Here is a 26,179-nt window from a genome sequence, read left to right as displayed (position 1 = left end):
TAGGATGTTAGAAATGGTTGGGGAGAAAAGAACAATTTTAGATATTATTAAGAAGAAGAAGAAGAAGAGAAACTGGTTGTGACGTTGACTAAGAACTGTATCATAAGGGAAGTTTTAGAAGATGATTGCACAAGAGAAATGGAGATGGTAAAAGAGACTACAATTAATGAACGATATAAAAACAGAAAACTGCTCTAAGATTTTGGTTAGTTGGTTTGGAGTGTTACTTTCCATTTTATCACTGAAACTATACCGTATCAGATGTGTATCAACAGTTTAGTTTGAAATTCAAATCATTCACGATGAGGAAGAAGGCATTTCTGGACATGGGTTGACATGTGATGAGAACTGGGTTCAGTACAAAGATCCACGGCACCGTCATCATTGGTTAGTATCCCATGAAACGGTTCCAAAACAGCCGAAACCAACACTGCACTAGAGGAAGGTTCTCTGTGTAATTGGTGGAGTGCTCGCGGCATCATGCATCAGAAACTGCTACCAACTGGTCATAGCATCAATGCAACTTTGTACTCTCAGCAGCTGAGCCGTGTTCAAAAAAAAACTTAAAACTCTGGAGCCAGCACTTCTGAATCGTAAAGTTGTCCTCCTTTTACAGGACAGCGCTAAACTCTGCGGGATTAGGTTGACCTGGGAGACCATTCTACGCCTTGGATGGAAAACACTAATGCATCCGCCATACTATCTGGTCATTACAAAATCTGATTATCACCTGTTCCATTCCTTGGACAATTAATTACCTTAGAGGACGCCAGTTCAAATCCCTAGTAGAGGTGTAAAATGCACTTGATACCTTCTTCGTTTTACGGTCCACCAAGTTCTACAGCGATGGAATCCATGGCCTTCCGGAACGATGCTGATTGCGACTATGTTTGATCTACCAGGTATGCATTAGGTGATATATCGATGTTTGAAGTTGGTGAGTTAAAGAGCGACAATACTTTCTGTGATACCATTATAAGAGGAAATGTATTCTTGTAATCTTGAACTTATATCAAAACGCCCCTTGTCGCCTCCTGTTACCGCTATTATACTATTTCAATCAATATTCAAAGAGGAAGCGGAAATAAGTTTCTACCTAACGATTGCAATAAAGGAATAAAGTTGGAGATGGATCTTATTCTTGCGGTACTGAATCCATCTGAGGAAACTACTTCTCCGATCTATTGGCGTTATCCTCTATAATGATTTATGTTGAAACTAAAATTGTAATTTTCCGCACTTGTGGTTTTAATAGATAGATAAAGTTTGAAATGACACTTTTGGAACCTGAACCCGTACCGAAAAAGCCATTTCTTGCTACCTCCTACCATTTTTGTTCTATGGTGATCAATATTGAAACAGAGAATAGTAGTTTCAAGCCACTTCCGGTTTGAATAGCGCGATAGAGATTGCATGTACTCTTTGGATGTTGAGTCCATACCAAAAAAGCGTATCTCACTCCCTTACTGTTTTGCCCTACTGAGATCACTATTGAAACCGACGTAGCAGTGATTTCTACCTCTCTTAGTTTCAGTGGACAGATGAGAGTAGATGTGGGACACTAAATCGATTCCAAACAACCGTTTCCGTTATCTATTACCTCCCTTTCTCAATGATGATCAATGTTGAAACTGCAAGTTCTGTTTGAATCGAGTGTCGATAGAGGAAATGGAGCGTATGCTTAGAGAGCTGAATCAACTCTAGGAAACCACCTCTCGCTATCTTTTAACGCTTTTTTTCTGGTACTTGTCGACAGACAGTTAGGCGGACAGACGTCGTTGATCTAAAAAATTTCCTATATTTATGTATAGTATAATTTGAAGTTTAAAATAATGTATTGAAAGTGATAACGACATAAGGGTATACTCGTACTTACGTGTTTCATATTTTACTCGAAAACCTCCACTGGTGATGCTCGAGTCTGAGTGGAAATGAATCAGAATCTTGTTAGTTTGAGTTTTGATTGGCAGAGGGAGAGTTGATCCACAATATTTACCAATTAACGGGCTGTCTGGAGTAGTTCCTTCTCTCAGCTTGAAAATAAAAGATATATCAAATATTTCAGTCATGAAAGATAGAGATTTAGCGATTGTATACAAGCAAAAATAACCCATTCCTATCTTAACCAAATTAAAATACCTGAACAAAACATAATTTCCAAATATTATATATAGTGGGGTCTAAAAATATACTCACTGTAATTAGATAATTTTTAAACAAAAAGACTTACACTCACTAATCTAATGTGTAGTGTAGTCCAATGTATGAAATTTGTCGTGGTAGGCGAAGCTGGCAATTTATGCTGTGCATGCGTAGGTGATAATTGGTGGAATGAAAAAGTGCAGCAGAAGACAGTCGAATAGCAAGAATGGCTGAGGTTCGTTTATCGTTTGTTGAAAGCAAGTTTGTACTGAAATGTTATTGGAAGTACGAGAACATTCACGAGGTACAACGGCATTGGCAGAGATAGTTTGGAACACCTTCACCAATACGTTGAACAATTGCCCGAAATCGTGATAAATTCGAAGCCAACAAAACAATTAAAGATATGTACAAGGAAAGATCCGGACTACCACGAACAGCTACAAGTCCGGCATTCACTGGTGGTGCTATGTCACAACATTTCACCCGATCACCGAAACAATCAGTGAACGACGGAGTGCGCGAAAGTAGAGTGAGCCGGTCAATTGTAAGACGCATTCTGAAGAGAGAAAGGTGGAAAGTGTACATTCCAAGCCTGCTATGCGACAAATGAGGACGATCCAGATCAGAGGATGGAGTTCTGTAAATGGTTTCAGCTAATGGTTGGCGAGGATGAAGAATTTATAGGGAAGTTTCTTGTGGACTGACGAGGCGCAATTCAAAATTAACGGTACTGTAAACCGCCACAAGTGGGTCCACTGGGCTCCTGAATGTCCTTACGCTTATGTGGACAGGGCAACGAATCTACCGGAGATTGCTGAGTGATGTGGTCTATCAGTGAATGGTGTGATTGGCACCTTCCTCCTCGAGGATACCATAATCTGGTGAGGCGTATCTTAATATGCTTCAGACAATGATTTTACCTGCCTGTATGGTGAGAAAATGTTTTACATGCAATAAAACGAAGCCCCACCTCACTACCATCGAAATGTCAGGTTGCAAATCTATAAAACTCTGCCCGGATAGTGGGTTGGTCGAAGAAGTCCTATTGAGTACCCACTTTGGTCTCCTGATTTGCCCTACTTCTGGTGGACCGCCAAGAATGATGTAAATCAACGAAAACCATCAACGGTCGACGGGCTACGTGAAAAATCATAGAGTCATATGATGTCATTACACCAGATACATTAACAGCCGTAGGTCAGTGTTTATTTTGGTGCTATTGGCGTTGTAGAGAAACTACTTGTGGTCATTTTGAACTCACACCATAGCCTGTCTCAGTGTCAAAAAATGTCACATCAAGTCACGAAATATGGACTAGCAAACAGTGAAGACATTTTGTACCTCTTTGTATATTAACACTGGGCAGAGAAAATACAAATAAATACATAACCTTTTGTCCTCTTCTTAAAAATCACTCAGAAAATTGAAATATTGCAGTAGGTAAAGAAGGCACGAAGTTTATAAAAAAGAGAGAAAGGAAAAGAAAAAGAAACACCTATTGCTAGTGCTGTTTAACTGGCTGATGAAGGATTTCAAAACAGAGTGAAGTGGTCAGAATGTCATAAGTCAAACAAACACATATTTTTGAAAATGTTGTAGACAATTTCGATGTGTTACATTTGTAATCTACTGTTACTAGGATTTTTGCCAGAAGTCCTACACATACATAATTAACTTGTATTTTTAAATACATTTTCCAGTGCTGTATGAATGTTATACAGAACGCAAATTTGACCTATATCGACAGTCCAAATTTTTCAGTCATGCCAAAGAAAGTATTCTCACTACACTATATTAGTTTCACAGATGAACTGTAATATCATTCTCTCTGATACAACACGGCGCATGCTAACAAGCCAGATTTGCTGAACACCTCTTAAGATGATCGACTGGGAAAGTAATTAAGTCTTAAAATAAACAGGCAATATGGTAATCATGGCTATGACAATATCAGAATATTGGCTATTGGAATATAGAAGAATATGTACAGGCTTCCTGGAAAACTAGAAACTAATGGTAATACTGTTCTATTTTCTGATAAAAAATGTGCTGTCATTGATAACTGCCATATTGTTTTGATTGTGTAAACCTCTTTTCAAAACATCAGGAGAAATTAAAGTTGGGTACGCGAATGGTATGAAATACGCACATCTGTCAAAACAACAGAAATTTCTTGATGCATTCGTACCTGAAGCATGAGTTATTATTGTTGTTGGGTTAACATTTCATTCATACAGTTGTTGGTCCTTTTAAAAGATCCTGTTTCTGCCAAAATAAAATTATCTTTATGTGTAGAATTAGTGTTTTAATTTCCACCTGTCCTCACGCAGTTAAGACTTAAAAGCATCGATGAGTTGTAAACCAAATCTACGTGCTGGTTAAATACAACTGCAGTTATCTTCAATGTTTCACTTTTGGAGTTAAATCTTAGAATCACTTTATGAGCTGTAGGCGTTATGTACGTACAGCGTAAGGTGGAATTCGAACAACAGAAGCTCCTGCTAAGAATCGAACCCGCGTGTCCTGCGTCAAATGTGTATACCGCAGGGACACCAGGTAATTCATGCTGAATGTTCAATGTTTTAAAGTCTGATATGTGGCAACAAAGGGTAATAAAGGAATGCACTAGAAACAAGTGAGGATTTTGCTTTATATTTCGGTAGCTCCGATGAATAAGCAGACAACTCGCGACAACAAAATGATACACGCGAGGAAAGAAACACATGTTTTCTATTTCTGTAAACTGGTTCTCGATTATCTTATCAGTATTTGGAACAGTAGTTTCTTCGTTCCTGTCTTTCATGTTAAGTGACATATTCTTTTACTTGCTCTCCTACATACCATATGATAATGTTTGTACACTGTAATATTACCATATTCACATTGGAAATAGAATTATTTTATTACTACCTTATTTCGTTTTTAGTCGGCCAGGATAACCGTGTAGTCTAGAAGGCTAGACTACCGATATATTAGGGACAGCAGGTTTCAATCCCGCCTCGGACATATTTTTGTTGTACTTTGGACGTTAAAATGGTATCACTCAATTTTATTTTTCAAATGCATCAATATTTTGTGACACTGCTGACATTTTGCTATGTTATACTATCTGTGTTAAGCATTTAAACTAAATTCATAGTATGAGACCCACCATCTGTTGCAACATATCAAACTTCTCCATTGTACATTTTCAGCACACGTAGCTCCAATAGCGTGCACCACTGTACCTTTACACTTCACTGTTATGTTTAGTGATAGTGCATTTTAAATCTGTGCACATTTGTATATGGTGCCATTTCTAACAAAATATTTTACGCTTAGTTGGCAACACTGCTTAAAAGTTAAAGAGAATTCAAGGGAAAACGGACGGAAAGTTTATCTGGTGTGCATCGAGTGATGTGCTAAAACAAATATAATAGGTCTCCGAAGTAAATACCTATGTTCAGGTAGAGACCACGAAAAATAAAATATAGATGCTTAAACTAGTGCAAGTGAGTCTCTATTTAACTAGTGCAATAAGGTTAGTTATTTGAGACAGGACTCAAATGTTGAATAATTTGCTTAAAAGGAACCAAAACTTATCGAATATTTCGAAAACTTTTTTTAAATTACTCAACGTTGCGGAATTGTCAACGAAAATTTTCTTTTATGTCATCAATACTTGTAGAATAATTATTCTACATGATGTTTGTTTATTCTGCGTTTCGCTAGTAATGTACTTAAATTCATTGATACCTATAATGTAGTATTCCACACTATTGTGCTTATGTGAATGTTAATGGCGAACATGTTAATTTTTTTAACCTATGTACCTATAATGTCCTATGTTACAACATTTTTTTTAATGTAATAAATGGATTTGTAAATTGTAGTTAGGTTAGTTTCATTTCAATATATAAATCCTATACATTGTCCTGTGTGAGTGTGGGTGTGGCTGAGTATTAGAGTTAGTTTTAATTGAAGCAGTTGTGTTTAACCTATATGTATAGTTGATGGCGATTAATGGTAGTTAGTGACTAAAATTCATTAATAATAAATATTAAAGAGAAATGCTAATTCTATATGAAATGGCTCTATGAGAGGAGCAGAGAGAACAAAAGAAGCTGCAACTAACCGTTGGTTGTCCATATTTTGGAATACTTAATCTCCAGAAACCAATTACACATTTGATTTTTTTTCTGCTACCAATTTAATAGTACAATCGATCTCAGGAATCATACCTCATGTGTTGGATTAACGTCAAACAGTTCTGAATTGATAATAAACCATTAATGTAAACTTTCTCATCTATTTCGGTGCTAGCCTGGGATAACCCGAAAATGGTGGTTGTCTCGGGCTAGGTACGTTGTGTGTAAGTTGACATGTGCCTACTTTCGAACAGTCGAATACCAAATCATCGAAGAATCACACCGGAAACAAATCTCAATTCGATAACTTTCCACTTCCTTTTATCATATCTCCTGAAACAACCATAACCTCTCCTCATCTTCTTACTCTCCCTCTTTTACCTTCTTCCTGTCTTCTTTCCCTATTCTTCTTCTCTTTCTTCTTCTTCTTTAAGAAAAAAATAAAAACTGAAAAAATGGGTCGTGACTGGGAATTCAATTTAAAAAATAAACACGGTTATATATTTTATTTTATTTTATTTTATTTATCTTCGGAAGTCCGATAATAAAATTCTTTTATTTTGATGAAATCTAGTATATGTTAAATTAATAAATTAACAATGTTTCGTCCCCATAAGGGATGAAAGGTTCCTACTCACGATTTGATTACTATACAGCGCGTTCTCTTCTATATCTTCTCTCTTTTACTTCTTCTTTCTTCTTCGACGCGAAAGTTAATTTTATTATATTAATTTTTTTCAAACTCCACAACAGGACCGATACTTGTCGGTAACTGCGCCGACCATGCCTGCAAGAGAACTGCCAACGGAGCTTGCAGCCGCCTCAGGAGTGAGAATGACATGCCATACTGTGTACTCGACACTGAGTGCCAATAGTCTGTATGACCGACGACTAGCACCATGCGTTCCACTGGCTCAGACACACAAAAGGACCCGTTTACAGTAGTATCGAAAACATCACCAGTGGACCCCGAACGAATAGGGCCGCGTACTGTTCACAGATGAGTGCAGATTCAGTTCGCACTCTGATCTGGCACGAACCGGGAACTCGATTACATTCCAAGAACATCGTGGAAAGGCATCGGTATGATGGTAGGGAAATACTTGTTTGGGCAGGCATTATGATGAATGGTCGTACTGACCAGCACATCTTCGAGGCTGGTCCATCAACAGCCAGAGGTACAGAGACGAGGTACTGCATGTCCATATGCAGCTTTTCAGGGGCACACTTGGCCCACAGTTTCTGCTTACGCATATACAATGCCCGTCCCCGTCGAGCCAAACTGGTGGAAGAATGTCTAGAGACGGAAGACATCCAACATATTGAGTGGCCAGTGCGAGCTTCTGACCTAAACCCGATTAAACATGAATGGGATGCATTAGGAAGATGTATTGGAACCCACCAGCCTTCTCCAGGACACACCAGAAGCTCTGTACAGCTCTTCATGAGGAACGGAATTAGCTACCCCAAGAGCTCTTCCCTAACCTGATCGTAAGCATGAAACATCGTTGCCAGACATGTATGGCTGTTCGGAGCGCCCATATCCCATATTAACCTGTTTTCGATGCCGCCAGTGCCTCTCACAGTGTTTTTGTGGTATGAGTATTTTAGTACAAAGTTTTGAGTTTGTGTTGTGTGACCCCTTCTGGCATGTTTTCCTTCAAGTTTGGCCTCTTCCGTGTTAGTGTGGCCTTTAAGTGTGATATGTTGTTATGGTGGTTGCATTTGGTGTGACTTCTTTACGTTCTTCGTGCCCTATATACTCGAACAGTCGTTATGCTTAAGTTTTGGAAACCTGTGTATATTAAAGAATTACTGCATATAATTTGAGAGAGAGAAGGATACAGAGATATAGGAAAAATAAAAAGGGATTTAAAGAAAGAAGCAAAGATAAAAAGCTGGGAGATATATGCCGATGAAGAGTTCATGGTGGAAGCATGGGGAATGGCATATACGAAAACATAAAGTCACCAACAACTTTATCAACACTGGTTAGAAAAGACTGTGCAAAAACCACAAATGAGTAGAAATCAAACTTGGTACTAGAAACCCTTAGAGTAAGACAGGGGAATATACAGACAATTCTGACTATCGGATAGAATTGAATGTCATCCAGGTGTGAAAAACATAAAGGAAATAACAGCTAAGTAGAAACAATTGAATCACTACGCAAGGAAAAGGGTCAATAGGCGATATGATTAAAACCGAAATTTTCCAAGGGCTGAAAGAATTGAGCTAAACTAAACGAATATCGAAAACAGAGTATGTACGAAAACCGTGAAAAAATTCCGAAGTAATAATAATTAAGAAAGGGGAAATTAAAGTTCCTTGTCTGCTAAATGCATTAGGAAATGTTTAGGAAATAATCATGGTAGAAAGACTAACATAACTCCAGAAAAGCCATGGGATGTATAATAACGAGTATGGATTTAGGAAATGCAAATCAACTTATGTGGCCATAATAGTAAGCAGATATTGTGGCCATAATAATAAGAGTGAACTCGCGAAGAGAGGTAGAGAACAAAACAAACGACGTTATAAGAATTTTCAGTGAATGATTTGATGAAAATAAATTGCAATTGTCCGCGGAGAAAACAACATACATGCTTATGAAAGGACTAAAGAGAGACTCTGTCATTAAACTAGATGATAAGACAATGGAAGGGACTAAAGCTAAAAAATAGTTAGGGACGATGATAGATGACTCAGCTGAATTTCCAATAATTTGTGGAGTATATAAAAGAAAGAGCAAAATAATAATAATAGGACAGCGTCGCTTCTAACTACCTCTAGAAACTACAAATATATCATTGTGATACTATCAGCAACAACCTCCTACGGAGCGAGTGTATATATTCACAGACTAAACAAAGTAAGAAGCATCTTTAACGCAGAATAAGACTGAAAAGAAGAAATATTAGTAACGCTAGGAATTACAGACCTTGCATTTGGTAATACAAAAAAGAGCAATCACATATTAGCTAAATGAATAATCAATGGAAAATTGCCTCTACGTTTGACGTAAATTCCAATAGTAAACGAAACCTAACTGAAATTGTTTTGAACAAGTGGTAGGGAACTTGGAACACATCCAATAGAGGAAGAAGAATATATGATCTGTTTCGGAACGTAACTGAACGATTGACGTACATTCAACCATCAAATAGATTGTTGCACTATATTAATGAACATTATCCTTACAATGAAATTTTATTCAAAAATAGGCTTAAGAGATGATAAGCCTATGTGTAAATAATATGTTTACAGTGGCTACTTCAACTTATGTAGTACTTCAGTACAGTAGCACAAGTTTGGTTAAAACGGAAATAAGAGAAGATTTAGCTCCAAGCAATTTAACGGAGCACAGACCTTCAGAAATAAGTTACGATAGTGAAGAATGAGTAGCAGCAATATTGGTTCACTGTAGAGGTACACATAAGCAGTAGGGGACCAATAGGAAGATGATGTTATTCTATCTCCTTTTAAAGGACGAACGCTCAAACAAACTGTAAAAAAAAACAAATCGGAATGTGATTTTAAAGAAAAGGCAGTGTAATAGCAAATAAAAGTGAAAAGGTTAAGCGATAGGACGTTCAGGCCGACAAAGATAGCAACTTCACCTCACTATGGTATCTTAAACAGGAGTGAGGCACACTATTACCACCGCATCTACCAGGCGAGAGCAATTGGTGAATCACAAAATGGGAATATCTGGCTGGTACAGATTGACTACATCACCCATTCCTATAGGTAACGTACGCTGTACCTCTTCCGTAAAATAAAATAGGCAGGAGTTGGGACCTTGTTATCCCTATCAGGGGAGGGAAACCTTTAGATACCTTCCAAATGGGCGAGTAAGACATCATCTTGAGTTCAGGAAATAGTCGGCTGGGCATCTGTGTGGTACCTCTTGGCTCTGGTTGAACAACAAATAGGTAGGGGTGTTCAGATTCAAACCCTTCGTGTTTTTCTGGGGTTCCTGATTTCGGTTGGATTCTGCTGGGCTACGATCACACTTTGGAATTCGGTAGCATGGGATTAGGATGTCCAAAGCAAAGTTCCTTGCTATGTGAGCTTGCCTACCTTGACAGAAAGGGCTAAGGGACGACACAAACATACTAGGGAATTATGTTACATAGAATTTCTTCTGAAGCCCTTTGTAAAACTCCATACATATACTAACTCGCCAAAAATGAAAGGCTGACTTTGTAAGGTTATCCTCGATGACAACCATAAGAGCTCGAGTAGATACTTTCATTGTTACGTGCCTACAATAGGGATGGAAAAACCGGTTTCTAGAAAAATCGAAATCCGAAAACCGACATTGAGGTTTTCTCCAAAGCCGGTTCAGTTTTTCCACTAAAACCGGTTTCGGTTTTCTCCAAAACTCGGTTTGGCTTTGTACCAAAACCGGTTTTGCTTTTCTTTAAGACCGGTTCGGTTTTCACCGAAACTGGTTTCGGTAAAACCTTTCGGAAAACACATAAAACTATTTCTGTGGAAACGGAATCGGTTTCCGGATAACAACGAAACACTATTCTGGTCAGAAGTAGAACTAATTTTCGAAAAAAACTGTAACCGGTTTTGAAGAAAACCGAATCCGAATCCGGTGAAAACCAAAACCGGTTTCGGTGAAAAAGACTGTTTGCGAAAACTTTCAAAAGCCGGTTTCGGTTTTAGTAAAAACCAAAAAACCGGTTTTCGTGCCCACCATTAACCTATACACATCCTTTACCTACTGATGAATATCTACAACCTTTTCACCTGGTGCAGACAAAATCTTTATGACAACTCGTTGGTCCTCCACAGTGAAATCTATGATATCATAGTATTCAAAAGAACTTTTTTTCAATGAAAAAAAAAAAAAACGGAAAGAATGTTGGGACTAGAAATTTGCAATTTCCAATAGTTATGCCTTAAAGTCTAAAGTTCAGTCCTGTGTACTTTCATTAAAGACCTCTAACGTGTTTGGATCAACATCAAAATGGCACGTACGTTTGTGACACATCTTGCATAAAGATTAATGGCTCCTTGTAATACATCTTTCTTTTAATTGTAAAAACATTAAAAGCGCGGCATCTATACATGAGCAGTAGCTACGAATGATTTGTTCTTTGTAGCAAACGATAAGAGAATTAGTGTTAGATATCAACACGACATAGTTAAAATTACCTTTAAAATTTGATATTGGTGTACAATAAATAAACTGAAACTACGTAAAGATACCGTAATAGAAGTTCAGAGACACACAAGCAGCAAAATCAGCTTTCCTTGAATTATAGTATAAGAAAAATTTTGGAAAGTAAAACTTTGCATCTTGGCTGCAAATTTTATATTATGAGCAGAACGATCTTGGCCCCAAAATTCAAATTTCAAATTATTTTCTCTTTCAATCTCAAATAAACATATCTCCTAAGTAATATTCGTCAGAAGATGGAAGTGTACGTTCCAGAAGAGGTATGAAACTGAATTACAAATGTTAATGGGATACGATGCCTGCAAGCTAAAAATCTATCCAAAACATATATTTGTTGCTATGTGCTTTAGGGGGTGTGAACATTGTTCCTTCTACTCCGAACTGACAGCATACACTGAAAGCCACCTAAGCATATGTGGACGAAGAATAATCCCATGAAATATGAGTAGTGGCCGTTTTGAAAATTTTATGGAAGACAAGGCGAGTATTATGTAGAAACCATATGTCGCTGTTGGATGCAATATTTTCCAGGCCTTAGTTTTGAAGGATAATCTGTGGAATAAATACAATCGTCGTGTGATCGTATGTCATATTAGAAGTCGTAAAATCTGAAGTGTTATAAATCTGGAACTGTATCATCTCCAAAATAGTAGTCATAGCCACGGTTGCCCTCGATCGTCATATGTTAAAGTATATGTAAAGAAATATAATGTAAAGTTTGCGTCATTGCATTTTACGATGTTTCTAAGTGAGTTGTAACAATTTCCTTAAAACATACAGCTTCATATAACACTGACGGCAGTTGAACTACTGCTGTGAATAAGGAGTACTAATTTTACAAAATTGTTAAGATAATCATCACAAAACAGTAGCCTCATTTGAATACATAATAATTTTATAGACGTCATGAGGTTTTGTTTTCATTCCAATTGTATGAGTATATCGTAATAGTTCTGTATGATTATAGTTAGATTACGTATATCTATTTATAATTATTTCAATTGTCTTCCTTATAATTGTATTAAGATAATTTACGGACCCAGTCGTTGTTCCTATATAATCTAACAATTTATCATTAGGCCTAGTTCTGGCCACGAGACGAGACGACACAATTGAATATTTTAGCCGAACAACGTTGCAAATGACAATAATCCAAGCTTACAGAAATCGGGGAAAAACTATATGTTCATTAAGTATAAGCTTTAAATTTACTTTTTCAGTTTCAAACTATGCCTTCATATCAAATGATGTTACATAGAATTAGGACTTCTATAACAGTATCATTGTTCTGTTAAAATCTCAATGTGACAGAAATTGTCGGTTGCAGCGTTGTTCGGGGGAGCTATTGAATTTTTGTAAGAAGGTATGAGATGAGACAGCTCTTCTAATAGAACCTGATATACTTTCGAAGGCGAGACAGCCCTAAATTTAGTCTCATGGGCTACACTGATTAAGGTATGAATTAAGTGTTGATCAAGAAGAAAGAGGGAGACAGTAGCACATTTACCTCACGAAAGAAAAGAGAAATGTATGTCTTAAAGATACTAAAATAATACAAATCACTGAAACTATTAACAATTTAACATATATTTTGTAAACGTTGCAACTGTCACAAATAATAAATTTGAAACAAATAATGGCATTACCCCTGTTAGATACTAGAATCAAATCCAGTTGCGAACGATGCCAAACGGTGTAAATGCAGTTACAAAATCTTCTAATGAGAGAAAAACACGGTGGATATTAATTACATTTCTTCTACATGAGCTTGGATATGTCTAGATTTCTCTACCAAATGACAATATGATCGTCCATCATAACACAAAATAGTATCCATCTATTTGACACACATCGTAACGAACGACCGATTTATTGTATTAAAGTAGATCTGCACAAGGAAAATAATGTATAAGCCTCTATCTCCAAAATACTCGTATATTATATATATATATATATATATATATATATATATATATATATATATATATATATATATATATATATATATATATATATATATATATATATATGCTGAAATTTTATGTAAAATTTAATTAAGGAAAATTATTCGCATATTACCTCAACATAATCATAGTAGCAATTACTCGAATACTCCAGAGAAAATCGTTCAAATGTTATAAGTATCTTCTCCTTTTCCGGTGCTCGAATTAGCCAGTCACAATCTAAATTATGATGATACGTATCAGGATGATTAGGGGAAGTAACATAACCTGTTGGCGAACTTAAAGTACCACCACAACCTGGTATTCCTGAAACGACAAAAGAACACCCAGAAATGAAGATTTTCGTTTCTTCTTTTGAACAAAATTTAACGAAGTGCATTACTTGTTCCCTATCATATTAAGATTTACGAGTATTCTAACTAAATGTTACTCTATGTCTATATGGTGCACTTCAAATGTACATACCCACTGAATTGTTTTGTAATACAAATAATAAAGTTCCTACACAAGGAAGTTACTGGAAGTGAAATTAGTAACCACTTTTGTCACAAATTTGCAGATTACAGAATTTCATATGTAATTAACGTGTATTACTAACTGTTCCTCACATTTTTCTGTACTATGCAACACTCTCTATAACATGTTACTGTTGTCACTAATTTTATATATCGCGGCCGCGGTGACTCAGTGAAAGAGAGTTCATTTTTGGTGCGTGGAGTCTTTGATTTGATCCCAGCTCTCATTAAGTGAGTTTTGTGTGAGATAATCACTGTGTGCGTGAGTTTTGTTGGAGTTCCCTCGTTTCCCCTACTTTGTTCATTTCACCATTTTGTACACTCGTCATGATCGTCTCACTTAGCCTTGGAGCATAGTCGTGGAACTTTAACCTCAAAAATCTCTAATTCCACATAGCTTAATAATTATGAAGCTTCAAATATGTAAATTCTTTAAAAGCATTGAAGTGAGAAGTATTTGTTACGTTCACTCGCCCCCTTCCTCCTACTTCGACTATGGTGGTTTCACACTCAGAACATAACTGATAACAGTGTTCTCGAAAATGTAAATACTGTTTAATGTGATCTTGGAAACTCAATTAATATATATTTACACACTTTGAGTCGAAGCTCCTGGTGAAACATCTGTTTTACTTAAAGACGTTACGTATATGGATTACATAAACACGTCTAATGTGTTTTACCTTGAAAACACATACTATTAACGAAATGACATTTTAAAGTACGCTGAAGTTGAGTACTAAAAGTTCAAGATGAAATCACACAATACACGTTAAGACTTCCCAAGCATAAACAAATTTTATGCATTCTGAAAAGGAATGTATTCTTACTGAGTTCTGTCAGTAACATATTAATTATGAATTTACGAGATTGAATCAAAATAAACTAATAATGATAACTAAAAGTGTTGCATTGCACTACAAAGCGTAGGAAAAGTCGCTCATATGGTTATCTATCTTACCGGCAAGATACGATGAAATCACCGATCTCAAATAGGTTCAAGGAGCAAGAGTATCTACCACAAGTCTAAGAAAACAAGTTTAAGAAAGAAATTAGGTTAGGAACATGGGACATCAGAAGTAAATATAAAAAATGAGTTGTACATTCCTTGGGAGGAAGAGGGGAGAAAAGTAACGCAGATACATAATTGATGTAAAAACATAAGTGGATCTGAAGTGATGGCCTCAGACAGTGTACTTCACTTTTTCTACCTGAAATCGACGTTTACAGATTAAACGGGACCTTTCATGAATAACACCTAATGGGATCTTCCAAAGATTGAGCTCATAAACAATAGAATGACGTCACGATGATGGCATTATATATGTATTATTAATCTGCAGCACCTACGGAAGAGATTGAAGATTGTAATATTAAAGTAACTTTCATGCACAGGGCCCGACCAGAACGATTTTGTCTTCAGAGTACCAAATTGCCCGAGTGGTCATTGTGTTCAGTTTTCAATGGAAACTTATTGAAAATGTTATATTTTCCTTTACAATTGTTTAAAATAACAAGCTGCCAGTTCGAATTGGACGGAACATCATACTTTAATGTAAATCACAGCAGCGAAGTTCGCATTAGATACCACGGCACTTGTACTAAGAGCCTGGTTTTAGAAATTAGCATGTTAAAAACTATTCCACGAAAACCAAACATTTTCAACCAGTTTCCAAGCAACAGGAAGGTGGGAATGAAAGAAGCACTCTGCCCACTAATCAGCAAGGAGGATTTAATGGAATAAATAACGAATATGGTGAAAGAGAATGATAAATTTTAGCATCCAAATATTTAAAAAGCAAAAAGCCGAATTCATTACGTATCTAGTAAATTACTGAACACATCAACTTCTTAGATATCTTAGGTTATACAGGGGACAGATTATAACTCAGGTAACAAAACCAATGCAGAAGTATAGTCGACGTTTGGCTACACATGCTAAAGAAGAACATGGAAACATGTAAGAAAATAATGGTCCGAAAGTGCAGAAGAAACATCAAACTAGTATTAGTACTGTAGTATGGTATTCAGAAATGGAAATGCCAAAGTCAGACATGTGTGTGGCACAAGGAAATATATAGAAACACAAACTCTGGAATTTTGAACATTAAATAGAATCCAATGTTAAGTCATTATCAGTTTCCTCTTATGTAAGAATTATTGGTTATATATATATATATATATTGGTCTTCACGGTTTCTTGGGAGAGGGTACTATGGGCTTTCATCAAACATCAATTATTTACAAGTAATTTTGGTTCGACATAGACTTGAAAAGTATACTAAACGAATTTATATCTAATTACGTGTTATAATGTATTATGAAAAGAGAATGGTGATCATGAATTGTTGTAAAGCTAATATCATTTACATTATACATTCTATTAACTACATTTTGCAAAATGTCTTCGGAGATTACTACAGTATGAATTTCAGTATGGAACCTACTATATATATTTCGTGTAGAAACATTTGCATCTGTAAACATGTAGAAACATTCATCTAGGCCAGGAAACATTACAAATTAATACAGTCATAAAAGTGCTATATTATAATCGTTACAAAATAAAAGAAGATGAAATTACTTTTTAAAAAAATAGCGCCAAACAGTTATGCCCATTAGGCTAAAGGAGACAGATAGGTAATGAAATCGAATGATTATGAAATTATTGTGAGAATAACGAAAGTAGGAGAAACAGAGGAACCCCAAGAAAACCTGGTAACCACCACAAACTCACGTGATCTGAGATTGAACCAGGGTACTCCCGTCACCAAACGTGAGCACTCTATCACTGAGCCACCACGCTTGCCAAAATGTAATAAAAATTAATATTACAAACTCTAAAAACGTAACTGCAATTAGTTTAAATACATAATTACATGTTGAAAATATAATGTCCGGTATAATAACATTCTCAATACATTCTAATAAGGTATTTTGAAAGCAACCATAAAATTGCAATTTTCCCAGAATGTATCCTCGTCGCCAAAAGTGCCTTTACATCGCCGTGACGGGTATGTGACAGCGCAGTACTCTAAGGAAGGGATGGTTGCATAAGAATTTGTGATTAATTTTGAAGAGTTTTTATTTTGACTAGGGAAATAACGTAGGTATATGGAGTAAAGGCACACATTTGAAGCATCAGTGCACTGTCATCTTTGAAAAGATTCGTATTATTGCCTTATATGTTAAGTTAAACACCACAACATCTGTCACTGTCACTGTCATCTTAGTTTTTAAAATTGCCTCAGTAGCCTATTTATCCATACATTAATCTCCAAACATGATGTATAGAGAGGAGAAAGAAAGAGATACAACATCTGTCAGATTTATGTAATTCACTAAGGGACTATAGGAAACGAATGAGCTAATTACTGCTACTGGCGCTTTTTACTCTTCAGTTTTTACGACATGTTTGCAAGACACTATTCTAAGTCCTAAATCTGTGCGTGAATTATTTCATTCGCCTCACTGTAATTATTTGAGAATGAAAACTGATTACGCTGAACGTGAATATGTTTCTCGTAAAGCAAGAGCCGTAATAAATGTAAATAAGGTTCTCATTATTATATAAAACACATAAGTATTTGTTCCGTGTATAGAACATTATAATACAGTAACTAAGCAACATCATAATCACTAACACCCGCAGGATTTTTCCAACGGGGGGAGGGAGTCCGATATATAGTTTTTCGTTTTATTCCCTATATATATTATGTTAACAGTCATATCATTTATCATTGATAGCGTATATCGTCTTTCGCCACTGTAGCCTATTAGTCAGAACATTCATCTCCAGACATGATATCAAGAGAATAGAAGGAAATAGATGTGAACAGTGGTCTAACTAATTTTAGTACGCCCTGGATCGATCGATCATCGATTTACTCATACTCCCCCAGGCCACCTGCCCAGGTATTTCAGCTGCTGCGTTATATACTGTATATGGTTCCATGTCAGAACGGCCAGACAAAAGGGCAAAGACAGAAAGACCCGAGTCAAAAAGGCACTGTGTCAAACGGGCCCGGGTCGACAAGGGCCCCGCTACAAAAGGACGTGAGTCAAACTGGCCTACGTCAAAAGGGCCCGAGTCAAAAGGCCCTGCGTCAAACGGACTCGGGTCAAAAGGACCCGAATCAAAACGCCCCTCATAAAAAGGACCCAGGTCGAAAGGTCTCCGCAACAGAACGGCCCGAGTCAAAAGGCCCCGAATCAAAACGACCCTCATAAAAAGGGCACGAGTCAAAAGGGACTCCGCTACAAAAGAGCCAGAGTCAAACGACCCTGCGAAAAAGGGACCGAGTCAAAAGTGGCCGAATCAAAATCCCTCATAAAAAGAGCCATAGTCAAAAAAGCCCACGAGAAAAGGATCCGAGTCAAAGGGCCCTGCGTCAAATGAGAACGGGTCAAAAGGGGCTCCGCTACGAAAGGGTCCGAGAGAAAACGGCCCCACATCAAAAGGGCCCGGGTCAATAGGTCTCCACAACAGAAGGGCCCAAAACAAAACGCTCTTCATAAAAAGGAGCAGAGTCAAAAAGGGCCCCGCTACAAAAGGGCCGGAGTCAAACGGCCGTACGTCAAAAGGTCGCGGGTTATAAAGGCCCTAGTCAAAAGGGGCCAAATCAAAACGTACCTCATAAAAAGAACCTGGGTCAAAAGGGTTCCACGACAATGTTACCTGAGTCAAGAGGCCCTGCGTCAAACGGACACGGGTCAAATAAAGCCGGAGTCAAACAGCCCCGCGTCAAAAAAGTCCAGGTCGAAAGGTCTTCTAAACAAAAGGGCCCGAGCCAGAATGCCCGAATCAAAACGCCCATAATAGTCAAAAGAGTCCCACGACAAATGGACCCGAGTCAAAAGGCCCTGCATTAAACGGGCCTGGTTCGAATTGGGCCCAGCTACAAAAGGGACCGAGTGAAATCGGCTCCACATCAAAAGGGACCGGTTCAAAAGGTCTCCACAACAATAGGGCCCGAATCATAACGCCTCTCATAAAAAGGGGCCGAGTCAAAAGGGGTCCCCCTACAAAAGTGCCCGAGCCAAACGGCCGTGCGTCAAAAGAGCGCGGGTTTAAAGGGGTGGAGTCAAAGGGGCCGAATCAAAACGCCAGTCATAAAAATAACCCGGGTCAAAAGGGTTCCACGACAAAGGGACCCGAGTCTAAAGGCCCTGCGTCTAACGGACCCGGGTCTAATAAAGCCGGAGTCAAACGGGCCAACGTCAAAAGGGCCCGGGTCGAAATGTTTCCTCAACAAAAGGGCCCGAGCAGAGTTGGCGTGCGTCAAGGAAAATTTGACCCACGACCCACTGACCCACCACCCACCATGAACCACTCTCATCCACTGTGACCTACTTTGACTCACCAAAATCCATCGTCATCAACTCTGAACACGATCCAGGGCCTCTTCCGTACTGACTAAAGAGTTTACACTTGTAATAAAACAAGACTGTGAAATTGTCACTAATCCGAGTTTGAATTTCTAGTCAATCGCTCAAGCACCACTCTGTTACAATAACGGTGGATCTGACCTTTACAATATCAAATGGTAAAGTGTTTGTCAGTGAAGAAATTGAAGCACTTCGAGGTGGGGAGAAATTAGTGTGTGCCTAAAATATACTTGTACTAAGAGAGTATTCTTGCAAGTGTTAATTTCTCAACGCATTCCACAAGAAACTTCTATTCACAGAAAAATACCCCTGTACAATACGGAAAAGGTTATGGTTTCTCAGTTCACAGTAGTTTTCATCCAAAAGATTTGAAAAATCAGTTTTTCAGAGTGTATAAAGGTGCGCGGGTACCCTATGTAAGAGCACTTTCAGAAAGTATGCTCATAATTGTAATTTGTCTAATCACTAAAACACCACGTTAAATTTAAGTTACAAATATGCATACTTGTAATTATTATGAATATTTATCCAAAGTAGTTTACCTAAAGCAAAGAAGAGACTTATTAAAAATTAGGTACAATGTTGAATAACACAAATAAGCATTAGTAATACAAATATACATTTTCCATAACTCGTAATTTGCCACCTTAAAACAAATCTGAAATCGGGTTTATTTCATGTTGGTCTAAAGAACTTTTCGTGGTAAATCATCCGCAGCGGAATAATATCCATCCTTCAGCCAAGAAATAACTAGCTCGTCTACTTCGAGCTTGTCTAGCGGTAGGCCATTAATATTGATGAACAACAAGTTACACAATGTTTGAGCACTTAGTCTATTTCTAATATCAGTAATCTGTAAATTCATATGGAGAAATGTCCATTCGCACTCTGTCGTACAAATTGATAATACTTGTACCGTATTCTGCACCTCCTTATCGACAATCTGTTTGTTAGGCTTAAGTGTGATAACGATTTTTCTCGGTCAGTTTTGAAATACTCATCAAGAAGTATCATCTTTCTATCACCATACAACATCTTTTTCATATCGACCATGTCAGTTAGCAATGTCGACTCATGGAGAACAAAAACTTCATCTACCACACCTTCGATAGGGAATCTTGTGAATAAATTATCGATTAAAGCCTGATAAACTGATGATTTCTTATTTGTTTATAAATTTAATTTTTGTAATTACACATGAAGGTTTGATGCCATTAAAAAAGTTCCCTCCCCCCTCTAGAAAGCGAAAGGGAACGAGGTACCTGGAAAGTGTACAGAAGTGAATGGGAATTTCTCTCCTTCTTCGCTTTTAATTACCGCACTGTCGTTTGCCATGGGCCAAATTACGATGAATTTCAATTAAATTATCATAGTATAATTATTTCCTTGATGAATTATCGATACTTTTCAGTGGAAAAAAGGATGAAATTTGAAAGTCTCAAATCAAGGTAAGTAGACCAACGTAAAGGAAAAAAAAGAGAAACATTTTCCATACAATTATGCGTACAATCCAAACTTAAAATTTCCTTGTAATTAAGCTTACAGTACAAATTTTATGCCTATTTTTCTCACAACTTTATGGGTTGATTGCTCTGTGCTATAAGCGCTCTATATAATAAACATAAGCATCAGCAATTATTATAGTAGAAAGCAATGGATATATGAAGGAAATCATTGTATTTTTTGTTTCTGATTTTTTTCTTAAATAACATCGATCGTTTTCGATCATTTTTACAAACTAACTCGGTACCAATTTTCCATATATAGAAAGTGCACCCTCCCCTTCAAATAAAGGAGAATTTTAAAAAATGCTAATGCACATTCTGTTTATTTTCAATAAAGAGTTAGTACACTGAATTTCAGCTCCGCAAGTTTAACGGCTTTCGAGATGCTCATTTTTTTTCACAAAAATTCGGATCCTCACTACCTCTTTAGGATATTATTTATTATAATGAAAGCAATATAACATTCCAGTTTGAATTGAGGCCTAACTTTATAATAAAAGTAATTTCATTTGACTTTGCAATTTGACCGTGATGATCAGGCACACATAGTTACATCAATTTTTTGTATAATAATTTATATATTACAGTGATTCAAAAATGTATTTTTCCAGTAGTTAGTTCCTCTAAAAACTCACAGGTCTCGAAAGCTAAGTAGTAGTTTAAGCCCTATTGCTATTATTAGAATTACAAATATCAATATCCAAAAGTACCTGAAGTTTTTTTTTTCATTTGGTTAGATATATTCACCTCAGGTAAGTAGACAGAAACAAATGGAAAAGGAAGGGAAATGAAGGTCTTGAAAGTAAAACGAAGACAAATTTACCAGTCTTCAGAAGATACTGTCTACAACGCAGTGAGCAGAGTGGGTCGGTAAATCAGACTGAGTCGGAGGGTCGCAGTGGGTCATGGTGGGTGGTGGGTCTCAGTGGGTCACGGGAGGTAGTGGGTCGCAGTGGGCCACGGTGGGACATGCTGTTGACCCACGACCCACTGACCCACTCAGAAAACTTGACCCACTTAACCCACTGACTCACCGACCCACTGACCCACTCCATATCTGGGCCCGAGCCAGAAGGCCCGAATCAAAACGCCCCTCATCAAAAGGGCCCGGGTCGAAAGTCTCCGCAACAAAAGGCCCCGAGAATCGTTTGTTAACACAACGCAAAAATTTGAGATTTAGATAGAGATAATAAACATAACAATTATAATGATGTCTGCGGAATTTTTGTGTAGACTGGTACGGAATGACAACCAACGTCAGTAACAGAAGCGACTCTTGAGGGAAGTGACATTGGTAAAAATTAACATTTTACGAACGCAATCCACAAGAAGTTAATTGCACAAATGTGTGGTGGAATTTAATTTACGGTGGAAAACATTAACGGTCTCAAAACAAAAGATCAAACAAAACACATCAACCACTTTTTGTTCATTGTTATGCATATTGTGATTATTATTATTATTATTATTATTATTATATCACTTTTATTATTATTATCATTTTTATTATTATTATTATTAATAATAATAATAATAATAATAATAATAATAATAATAATAATAATAATAATATGCAAGGTCAGTGGTAGTCCATGTTTTCAAACCAGTATACGCCACTGTTTGAAACTATGAACTCTACATTAACATCGGTCGTCTTTCGATCATTTTATGTTCGAAGGTGTGTAAAGGTGTCTTACCCCTTCCCCCAAAGCATGAAAAGCAAACAGTATTTTCGCGAACACAGCCAGAGGCAGAGAGTGAGTGTCAGAACACACACAGCTCTCTGTGTAGCTGCAAGAAACCTATGGGTAATTATAGTTGCCTTCTTGTTACAAGGCATTCATTCAAGTAGTAGGTATCAAGGTCAGTTCCTGCAGTTGAACACATAGTTGACTGTTAGAAAACAGAAGCATAAAACTAGACTCTTCTGTTTACTTTCCACGATTTTTTTTTACCTTCATGCGTACAGGTCACGTCTGGCGTAGATTTAGAAGGCATTCTGTGTCAAGTATATATTCCCAAAAAGATATGAGTACTCAAAAGGCAAAAACCTGTAGCTACTTTTGTTTTCTTATTTCTCTTAGCCAGTGGAAGCGTTGTTTCAACATCCTTCTTGTAGCTGGCTTAGCATTCACTTCCTCTTTTCAGTTCTTTCGGCTATGAATACTACGGACGGCCACATTTTTTCGAAAAATACTTTTTCAAAAAATGAATTTTTCGAAAACGAAAAACGGAAAACTAAAAATTTTTCGAAAATACGAAATTTTTTTCGAGAAACGAAAAACAATTATTTTTCGAAAAAACGAAAAACGATTTTTTTCGAAAAACGAAAAAAGAAAACTACCGAGAAACGAAAAACGGATAATTTTTGTAAGACAAACTGAATTTATTTCATTTGTTAGTACTTCCAAACTATAGTATGCTAAGCATACATATAGGAAGTCTTATAGAACGGCTATGTTCATCTGTCTGCCTATCCATCCGTTCGTCTGTCAGCTGGTATCAGAGCAAGAACGGTAAAAAATAGCGAGAAGCATGGGTTTGCAACACGAATAGATTCATCTAATGCATTTGATTTTAATACTGAATTACGAGATATCGAGATGTAGATTTTTGCAATCGATTCAACTACGTAGAAATAGCTCTATCTTTTCTATTAATCCTCTATTCAGATCGGAAGTTGTTTAAAATAATCATTTTCGGTTTAACATTGATCGATATAGAACAAAAATAGTAATAGATAGCCACAAGTGTTTTTTTTTAAAAGAATCGATACAGCGTCTCAAGAGTATATAAGCTATATATCATCTCAACGCACAATACTATCGAAATTGAAAGTGGCTGAATTTACTAGTATATTCAACAGGGATTCAATACGGATTTTTATAAAGCAAAAGCTTGAAGAAATAGTGATGCGGCTTTTCGCGATCGACTAAGCGTTCTAAGAATAGGCTCTACCTTCTCCCTTGATCTCTATTCACACCAGAAGTGGTTCAAATTAACGATTACAAGTTTCAACATTAATCGCCACAGAACAAAATTGGTAATAGATAGCGACAAGTGGTTCACCTACAATCGATTAAGGTTCTCAAGAGGAAATACAATTACAATCCGCAACACTCCACAAGGGCAGAAATGGTTGAAGTTTATTACTATTTTTGATTTTATAGGTAATACTAATTTCCATAGAGCAAAATCGGTCAGAGATATCGATATGATTTTTTTTTAAAAAAACAATAATCCAGCATCCCAAGAATAGATTCCACTTTTCGTTAACACTCTATTTGAACCGAAAGTGTTCAAATTAAACATTTCCGGTGTTAACACTTGTCGCGATAAAACAAAAATTGTAATAGATAGCGACATCCAATTTTCTGGAATCAATTCAGGGTTTTAAGAGAACATGTCGTCATAATCTGCTTCACTCTGTTGTAACCGGAAATACTTGAAATTTACTACTACTTTCGGTTCGAATACTTATATTCATAGAGCGTACGCGCCTTTGGCGTGGGAGACCCGGGTTCGAGCTCATGTGGTTCGGATTCCACGTTAATCAGTAGGTCCACGTCTCATATAGCCTCGCTGCTGAACGGGACGTTAAACTCAAAATCAACTCAATTATATTCATAGAACAAAAACTATAAAAGATATCGAGAAGTTTTCTAAAATCGATCTAGCATCCTAAAAATAGATTCCCTCTCCTCCCTTAACCCTCTATTCAAGCCGGAAGTGGTTCAAATTAGCCATTCCTGCTTTCAATCTTTATCGCCATAGAACAGAAACGATAAGTGATAGCTAATAATGGCTTTTTGATACTGATTCAGCATCCGAGGAACAAATTCTATCTTTGATCTTATTAATCTATTCCAACCAAGAGGGGGCCGCGGTGGCTCAGTGGTAGAGCGTTCACCTCTGCTGCTAGGGGTCTCGGGTTCAAACCTTGCTCCCGCCAAGTGAACTTTGTGGTGGACAAACACCGTGTGCGTGGGTTTTCTCGGGGTTCTCCCGTTTCCTCCCACTTTCTTCATTCCACCATTTCATTCATTACTCATTATCACCGTCTCCTTTAGCCTAACCGGCATAACCGTGGGACGTAAAACTCAAAATTTCATTTCATTTCATTTCCAACCAAGAGTTTTAGTTGTGCTACTTGTTGTACTGAAGTTTGAATATTCAATTCGCATAGATTGCAAATCTGCCGTAGTTTTACACTGTGAAACGAAACTCATTTGTTTCTCTACAAAAACCGGAAGTAGGAAAAATGTATCACAATCAGGGGGGATGCAGGGGTCGATCGCCCCCCAGAAGAGAACACTCTTATTTTATATATAAATAAAACCCACCCCAGAGTTGGAGCTCGTAAAAATAGCTCTAAGTAGCAGTATTACAACCCGCCCAGAAGTCCGTCCGGGATCCGCCCCTGATCACAACTCCCGGTTCCAGTATTGATCACCATAGAGCAAGCATGGTAATAGCGAGAAGCATGAATTCAGTACCTTCGCAATAGACTATCTCCAAGTTTTATCCTGTGGTAGAAATTTACTACCACTTCGAATTTCAATAGTGATCACCATAGAGCAAAAATAATAAGAGATAATGAGATATGTTTTTATATATATGAATCCAGGATTCGAAGATTGTCATATCGATCGCTATCCCTCTATGTAAACCAGAAATAGTGAGAAACTACCATTTCATAGTAAAGAAAAGGCGATAGCCGGAAGCAGTTTTTGATATGGATTCTGTGCCACAATGGTAGTTTCCATCTCTAAGTTTAATGCAACCGAAAGTGATAAATACTTACTATATCTCTGCTTACAATCTTTTTTTCTCATAGAAGAGAGGTACTAGAAAGCGACAAACGTTTCTTTCAAATATATAATTCCATAATTCCAAGAAAAGATTTCAAGCCCTGCCACTGGCGTATTCCTTTGATGCACAGGGTCCCGAGTGGGAAAACATTGAACGTGTTATGGTGGTTCGGATTCCACTTTAAAATATAGGTCCACGTCTTGTATAGTCTTGCTCGATACTGAAAAGGGACGCTGAACTTCAACAAACAACCAAATGAAAAATATTTCATCTTAGTAGTATTCTTCTACTGAAGTTAGTAGCAGTAAAAACTAATACGAAAACGAAGACCCACCTATTTAAAATTTGAATTCTCGTTTGATGAGATTATTATAGTCAGATACTTAGTTCTTTGTCCTACCGTATATAAAACATCTTTAGAACAAATAAATCATTCAATAGTATTTTGTTAGTATTAAATTGCCTATTTTTGAAAGTAATCAAATTGTTTTTGATACTGACTTAATTAGTTCTAGAAAATAAGTGA

General features: G+C 37.0%; 1 protein-coding gene across 1 annotated transcript in view; it reads right to left on the bottom strand.

Annotated features, from left to right (window-relative positions):
• The window catches only part of LOC145683884 (cubilin-like), a 1,291,374-nt gene that overhangs the window by 793,954 nt on the left and 471,241 nt on the right, over positions 1-26,179 (bottom strand). Inside the window, exons 18-19 of the mRNA XM_081755522.1 lie at positions 13,549-13,739; positions 1,877-2,033 (exon numbers count right to left, since the gene is read on the bottom strand). Coding sequence (XP_081611648.1) covers positions 1,877-2,033; positions 13,549-13,739 — 348 coding nt within the window. The remainder of the gene's footprint in view (positions 1-1,876; positions 2,034-13,548; positions 13,740-26,179) is intronic.

Source organism: Thermobia domestica, chromosome 4 (genome assembly GCF_964235325.1).
Source record: "Thermobia domestica chromosome 4, izTheDome1.hap1.1, whole genome shotgun sequence".
NCBI lineage: Eukaryota > Metazoa > Arthropoda > Insecta > Zygentoma > Lepismatidae > Thermobia > Thermobia domestica.
This window is presented reverse-complemented; position numbering and strand designations above follow the sequence as displayed.